Source organism: Hirundo rustica, chromosome 3 (assembly GCF_015227805.2).
Source record: "Hirundo rustica isolate bHirRus1 chromosome 3, bHirRus1.pri.v3, whole genome shotgun sequence".
Lineage (NCBI taxonomy): Eukaryota > Metazoa > Chordata > Aves > Passeriformes > Hirundinidae > Hirundo > Hirundo rustica.
The window spans coordinates 113809193-113816817 of record NC_053452.1 but is presented as its reverse complement, the minus strand read 5'-3'; the positions used below and the strand labels follow the sequence as shown (position 1 = coordinate 113816817).

The following is a 7625-nucleotide window of genomic DNA, read 5'->3' as shown; positions in this document are numbered from 1 at the left end:
CCGGTGCGTGGGTTCCCATTTCACAGAGGTTTCGTCGCTGTGGTAGGGCGGGAAAACAACGGGATTAATTTATGGCTCTGCGCACAGCATGTCCCAGCTGCCACCTAGTGCTCACCCCCGACACAGGGACACAGGGACACAGGGACATCGCGGGCATCGCACCCGGGACACCGCGGTGGGCTCATCCCAGTGCTCAACAATTTGGGGGACACCGGGGTAGGCTTGTGCTAGGGCACAGTAACACAGGGAACAACGGGGTGGGCTTGAGCCAGTTCTGAAAAAGCCAGGGGACATCGGGATGGACTTGTGACGCTGCAGGAGAACCCGGGGGACATCGGGATGGGCTTGTGGCACTGCAGGAGAACCCGGGGGACATCGGGATGGGCTTGTGACGCTGCAGGAGAACCCGGGGGACATCGGGGTGGGCTTGTGCCACTACACAAGGACCCAGGGGACATCGGGGTGGGCTTGTGCCACTGCACAAGGACCCAGGGGACATCGGGGTGGGCTTGCGCCGGTTCACAACAATTTGGGGGATACGGGATGGGCTCGTGGCAGTGCACAGCAGCTCCAGGGGTCTCGGGCTGGTGAAGCCGGTCCGTGTCCAGGTCCCGCAGACCCCGGGGGTGACGCAAGCACCGTGATGTCACACTGCCCGGGGAGGGGACACTGGGGGAGGTGCGCGGGGAGGGGCGGGCGGAGCGCGACCGGCCCCGGCGGCTCCTTCTTCCTCCTCCTTCTCCTCCCTTTCCTCCCTCCCTCCTCCTCCTCCTCCTCCTCCTCCTCCCTGTGCTGCTCCCAGGATGCGCGGGGCCGTGCCCAGGCTCAGCCTGACGCTGCTGGCGGCGGAGAGCGGCGCCCGTGAGTGAGCGCGCAGGATGCGCGCAGGATGCGCGGGGGCTGGAGGGGGCTGCGCTCCGGCGGAGGGGAGCGGGGAAGGAGGATGGGATGGTGGCAGTGACGCCTTTGCGGCCATCCCGGGGGTCCCGAATCACCTCCGTGTAGCGGGGAGCGTTGTTCACCCCTGCGCCCCGCGCTGCGGGAGATGCGCGGTTCTGCTCCCGGCATCCCCGCCGGCCCTGCCGTCCTCTTGGATTTATCTTTTTTTCATGCTTGAAAAATCGATTTTTTTTTCCCCCGCCCCGCTTATTTATTTATTTATTTGTTTGTTTGTTTTGGAGCCCGAGGTATTTATCAGAGCCTTCCTGGGGGCCGGGCCCCTCGGTGGCGGTGGCTGTGCCTCAGCTGACAAAGCCACCGGGAGCCGGCAGCTGGAGATAAGCCCAGGACAAGGGCTGCGAGCCCCCTGGGCGGGCTGGGAGATGGAGTTCTGGCGGGAATGGCTTTAAACTGACAGAGAGCGGGTTTACATTGGATATTAGGAGGAAATTCCTCTCCGTGAGGGTGTTGAGGCCCTGGCACAGGGTGCCCAGAGAAGCTGCGGCTGCCCCTGGGTCCCTGGAAGTGTTCAAGGCCAGGCTGGACAAGGCTTGGAACAACCTGGGGTAGTGGAAGGTGTCCCTGCCCATGGCAGGGGGTGGAATGAGATGAGCTGTAAAGTCCCATTCCACCCGAACCATTCTGGGATTCTGTGGTTATGAATGGCACCGCTCCGTTGCTGGGGGAGGTGTGGCTGTGCCATCCCTCAGCACCGCCTCTCTGCCCTTCTCCAGGGCTCTGTGCCATCATCCACTACCTTGTCCGTGGGCAGCTGGGCTGGTTCGGGCTGACCATCGCCTGCCTGGTGCCCGGCTACGCCGCCCAGCTCCTCAGCATCCTCTGGTTCCGGGCAGACGGACGCGCACCCGGCTGCTGGCTCCTGGCGCTCCACCTCCTGCAGCTGGGCCTCTGGAAGCGGTGAGAGACGCTCCCCGCGGTCCTCCCAACCCCAAAAACCCGGGTGCAGCCCCAGACTTCCTCAAAGCAGGGCATCCTGTCACGGTGGCTCCTGCAGGTACTGGGACGTTCTGCGGGCGGAGGCGGGCGGCGGTGCCGGCGAGGTGCTGGCTCAGCTCGGGGATGTTTGTGTGCTGCGGCTCTTGGAGGCTCTGCTGCAGACCCTGCCTCACCTTCTGCTCCAGGCCTATGTCGTGGTGGCTGTGGATCCAGCAGGCTTCATCCCCGGTGAGTTCCCAGGAGGATGGTTCGGGTTTGTAGAGGGGTGATGCGTTTGGGTGAGGGATGCCTGTGTCCTCCGGATGCGGAAATGTGCTGCAAAGGGACTGAGAAGCCTCGGTGTGAAGCAGCAGGGACAAGTGTGGCTGAAAGATCCGCTGTGGCTGAATGCAAAGGTGGCTGTTTTGCCCCGGAGGTGAACTTCCAGGTGTGCTGAGAGGGATTTTGCTGTGTGGAATCATGGCACGTGCAAGGTCACACTGGCTCATTGTCCATCTCTGGTCTGATGGCAGTGACCGGGATGGAGCTGCCCTGGGGCTGCAGAGCTCTGTCCATGGAGACAGCACTCAGACTGAGCAGGATTTACTTGAAATACTCTAGTTTCATCCCTGGTAACATTCAAGCCAGGTTGGACAGGGCTGTGGGCAACCTGGTCTGGTGGAAGGTGTCCCTGCTCATTCGAAGGGGTTGGACTGGGTGGCCTTTAAGCTCCCTTCTGTGATTCCTTCATTCTGTGATTCTCTTGGCAGGATCAAGGGGTGTCTGGCTAGTAGGGGGGTGCCGTGCTACCAGCACCTCCTTGACACAGAGAATTGGCCCTGCTGTGCCTATGGGCCTCCAGCAGAGCCCTGACCGCCCCTGTCCCCATACAGGTGTCAGCGCAGGGCTGTCCCTGCTCTCCCTGGCCTGGGCTTTGGTCTCCTACAGCCACTTCACCTGCCTGCTGAAGCCCGGACACCTGAGCCCGCCGGCTGCTGTCATCCTGTGCCTGCTGCTCTGGAGGACAGGGATGCTGGGGACCCGAGTCCTGGCCCTGGTGCTCTTTGCCAGGCTCTATTCCTTCTGGGTTTTTGCTGTGGCAGGTAAGAGCTGAGATGCTGTTCCCCACATCCCACCCCAGTGTCAGCCTGGTGGTGCTCCTGCTGCTGGGACCGTTTGCAGCCTCCCCCAGGAGCGGCTTTGCAAACTCAGTCCCTTCTCCCTGCAGGGGTCCACTGGCTGCTCATGTCCTTCTGGCTGGGGGCCCAGCAGACGGATATTGTGTCCCAGCCGTGCCGCTGGAGGCTCTTCAACTGCCTGCTGGGGGCTGTGTACATCTTCTGCTACATCAACGTCCGGCCCGGCCCCTCCAAGGCCAGGGTGGCTGTATTTTATGCCGTGAGTACCTGGAACATTTTGTATTCCACATGGATGCAGCTGATGGGGACGAGCAACAGCCTCAGACTCTCCATTTTCACCTCTCACATCACCACTTGCTCAAAATGCAGCGTTTTACTGTGTCCTGGCAAAGCCACGTGGCCGCCACGGTGGATGTGCCTTCTGCACTGGCTTTGATTCCTTAGGGGCAGCCTTAAAATGTCAGTGGTCAAAAACAGGTGAAGACCTTGCAGAAAGTTCAGTTCATAGACAACTTCTATGTTTTCAGTGATAAATTAGGTGCAAAATGTAACAGGAGAAGTGCTCAAGGCTAGGTTGGACGGGGTTTGGAGCAACCTGGGATAGTGGAAGGTGTCCCTGCCCATGGCAGGGGTGGAATGGGATGAGCTTTAAGGTCCCTTCTGACCCAAACCATTCTGTGATGAAAATCCAGAAAATCCAGAAAGAGGCACATCTAAAGCCATCAGAAGGATGTAAGTGATGATTCTCTTCCCCCTGCCCTGCAGATAATGCTGATGGAGAACACGCTCCTGCTGCTGTTGGGCACCCGGTTCCTGCAGGCAGAGCTGAGGGACAGCCTGACTGTGACTGGGGCTGTCATGTCGGGGTCTGTAATAGGTAAGAACATTGATTTTAGAGCTTGGGTTGCACATTTTGAGAGTAGTTTGAGGAAATGTGCATCCAGACTCATGTCCCCAGTCCCTCTCCAGCTCTCCTGGAGCCCCTCTAGGCTCTGGAAGGGGCTCTGAGCTCTCCCTGGATCCTTCTCTTCTCCAGGTGAACACTCCCAGCTCTCAGCCTGGCTCCAGAGCAGAGGGGCTCCAGCCCTTGGAGCGTCTTTGTGCCAAGCAAGGTCATATTTTCCCAGTGGGATGGGGGCAGAGGGAGGTTGTGCAGCTCCCCAGACCCTCAGATCAAACATGGTAAAGAAATGGGATGGAAAAGGAGCATTTCCTGTGGTCTTGGATGAGTTTAGGGTGTAAGTCGGAAGCTGTCTTAAAGACCATGCTGATGTCTCATTTAAAGGCCAGAGGATGGGGATGCTGTGACATGGGATGTTTCCTGCATCACACATCTCCCTGCTGGGCAACTGTCAGTCTGTAAATTAATCCAGATTAAATTCTGGGTTGAGTGTGCACTTCCTTTGCCAAAAGCTGCTCAAGTGGGATTCCTGCATCCCCATAAATGCCTGACAGATGTGCTGCTCATACACCTAGTTCTCAGCAGCATCTTTGCAAAGGTCTTGTTGATCTGGAGGTGCAGCAAGGTCTGGCCTCTTCTCCATACCTGACCAAAATGCTGCTGGGACTCCTCGGTGACACTTTTCTGCTCCTTTCCAGGTGCCACAGCACTGGTGATTTACTACAGCCTGCTCCATCCTAAATCCACAGAGATCTGGCAGGGATTCCTGGAGACAACCTGCGGTGCTGCAGCAGCTGGGAATGAGGAGGTGTCAGCGGAGAGCTCCCAGGCTGAGCAGAGTTCAGGGACTTTGGGAGATGAAGAGTCCTTGCCAGTGGAAGGGACCAAGACAGAGCCCAAAAACGAGACCAGCCCATCGCTGCTGCAGTCCAAAGGGTGTTTGGAGGACAGCTGGACAGACCATCACCACTGGCTGCTGGTGAAGCTGGCCTTGAAGACTGGAGATCTGTCTGTGATCAACGCAGCTTTCGGAGATGGAGGCGTGGGAGAGGCTTTTCCTGGAGGGTGGATGATGGAGAAACCTCCTGCTGTTGAGCCTGGGGCAGACTTTTCCCTCCCCATGAGGGACATCCATCCCTCTGGACTGGCAGTGGGGAATGGAGGAGGCACCAAACCCAGCGCTGGCGCTCTGGGAATGGCACAGGAGGATGGAGCAAGGCAGGAGCCTGATTTTCCCCCATCCACATCCCATCCCAGTGGCTTCTCCCCGGATTCAACCGAGAGCTCCTCTGTGTATTTCAGTGCGAGTGCAGGAGGCATCATCTCGTCTGGGACGGGGACAGCCACAAGCGTGGCCCTGGTGCAGAGGGACAGCGAGGGCTGCCTGGGAGAAGGAGCAGGAGGAGGAAGAGGAGGGGATTTATCCCTTGGGATGGCCAGCATCAGCCCAATCCTGGGTGCTTGTGCCCACAGGGGTCTGCAGAGAAGCTCTTCCTTCATCAATATGGGCAGCTGTGGGGTGGCAGGTCCCCCCAAAGAGGACTCAGAGCCCACAGGGACAGAGGGTGCCCTTGTGGGGTGCCATCACCTTTGGGACACCCACCCTTGTGGCCCTCAGGGGACTGTGGTGAGGAGTAAGCTGAGGTCGCCGTGCTTCACCTCCACCCCTAAGGCCTGCTCTAAATGCCCCTAACGAGGGCTGGGGGAGCTGGGAGAGAGGCCAGACCTGTCTGGGTTACCAGAGTGACCCTGTAAATGGCTGCACTGTCACCTTGGGTCAGCCTTGGGGTGGCTGTCTCATCAGCAGGATGTGGCAGGAGGTGGTGGCACGAAGACTGTCCCCGCCGTGCCCCTGCTGTGGGGCAGATGTGCTCCTCCATCGCTGAGACATCACCTTCCCTCACAGTACATGTCCTACTGGCAGTCTTGGAGAACTTCCAAAGCCTTAAAAAGCCCTGAAAGTCCAGGGCTGGTTATTTATTGAGCTTATTTATGTCACAAACCTGCTGGGCAGCTGGAGCCTTCTGCCTTTGGTGTGTTTGTGACAATGACTTGAGGTGTGTCCTCTAACCAGTGCCTGCACGAGCTGCTGGCCTGTCCCAGGGTGGAGATCTGGTTGCTGTCTCCAGGGGCTGCAGTGCTGGCCAAAGCAGTTTTCTCAGGACAAATAAGTGCCTAAATCAGAAAAATGATGGTTTTACTCTGGAATGTCCTTCCTTCTGGGCAGAGTAAGGCCTCAAGTAAGGATCAGCATTGCTTGATTTTTTGTTCCCCACCAGGTTTATCCTGAGGCCTTTACCAGCTCCATTTTTGGGGGTCACATAGGATTGCAGATCCTCTTCTTGCTGCAGACCAGAACCTCAGAACCTGGAATTACAGCCAAAAGCCATGTCCTGCTGCTTGCCCACTGTCCTGCTTCCTCCAGTGCTCTTTTCTCTCCAGCCTCCTCCTTGTCCTCTTCCAGCTATAGATCACAGGACCCCAGAATTATCTGGGTTGGAAGGGACCTTAAAGCTCATCCAGTTCCAAGCCCTGCCACATTCCGGGACACCTTTCACTAGACCAGGTTACCCGGTTATAGTCCACATCTCTCTGGACGCTTCCTCCTAAATTTAGTCTCAGGCCAAATCTCAAACCAGTTCTACTGCCACCATCAAAGCCCAGTGCAGGCAGGGTTTATTTGTGTCAGGAACTAAAACCATCAACACCATGGTCTCAGAAATAGCCAGTGCTTCCCACCAAGCTGGCTGGGCATGCATTTGTGCCCAGGACATGGCTTGACCTGTTAATTGATTTGCGATCAGCTGGATTCACCACCAACACCCTGAGTGCCAGCTGGAGCACATCTGGCTGTGCTCTCCAGCTGTTGTCCCACTGTGGGCAGGACTCTGCTGCTGCCACAGGGCAGAAAAGGCAGCAGGAAGGGCACAGGCATGTGATGAATTATTTAAAAAAGCTTCCATGGTGCATCCACTGCTCAGGGCTGACCCAGCCAATGTTTCCTCGGGGCACGGAAAACCCAGTTGGTGCTGAGTATGGAGCAAAGCCACATTCCAAGGGGATGAATGCTCCCTGTCTCCATCTGGACCCCAGCCCCCTGTGCTGTGGCTGTGCTCTGCATGCAGGAGCAGTTCCAGTGGCTTTTCCAGAGCCCTTCTCACTGTGTGGATCACACAGGAGGCAGCGGTGCTGCCAGCCCATTACAGGAATTTTTATCCAGCTTGGTTTTCTACTTTTGATAATATATAATTATGCTTGAAAACACCCCAACCCAGCCTTTGCTGCGTCTGTGTCTCATGTTGGGGGTGAAAATGAGTGTGAAGGGGTCTCTCTTCCCACTCTTGGCTCTTGCAGCCCCAGGATGAGTTGTCTGTCAGGATTTCCAGTGGGAGGGTGAAGAAGGGACCTGGGCAACAGGATCTGAGGGAACGGCATGAAAATGTGTCAGGGAAGGCTAAGGTTGGGTGTTAGAAAAAGATTCAGCCAGCATGAAACTCCCACAAGCCAGACAGAAAAGAAACAGACAGTTCTGAGAAAGTAAAGAATAATTCTGTGCACAGGAGTCAGGCGAGAACGTGGACTTTGACTTCTCAGAGCACATCCACAGTGCAGAGGTGCACTGTGAGCTGATAGCTCTGACCTCGGATGAGGTGGTTGTGGAAATCCTGGATAGATCAAGGACTGGCAAAAGGGAAGAGGGGAATCTGGGG

General features: G+C 57.2%; 1 protein-coding gene across 2 annotated transcripts; it reads left to right on the top strand.

Annotated features, from left to right (window-relative positions):
- The first annotated feature begins 803 nt into the window (after positions 1-803).
- Positions 804-7185, top strand: XKR5 (XK related 5). 2 transcript variants are annotated; one of them, XM_040059029.1, is made up of 7 exons: positions 804-861; positions 1674-1857; positions 1955-2124; positions 2769-2978; positions 3104-3273; positions 3780-3891; positions 4614-7185. In XM_040059029.1, exons 1-7 carry the CDS (start codon positions 804-806, stop codon positions 5606-5608), a joined length of 1899 nt encoding a protein of 632 aa, XP_039914963.1. In that variant the 3' UTR covers positions 5609-7185. The 2 variants fall into 2 exon arrangements, with proteins under 2 accessions (XP_039914963.1, XP_039914962.1); XM_040059028.2 differs by lacking the exon at positions 804-861 and having other exon boundaries at positions 1463-1857.
- Positions 7186-7625: the final 440 nt, after the last annotated feature.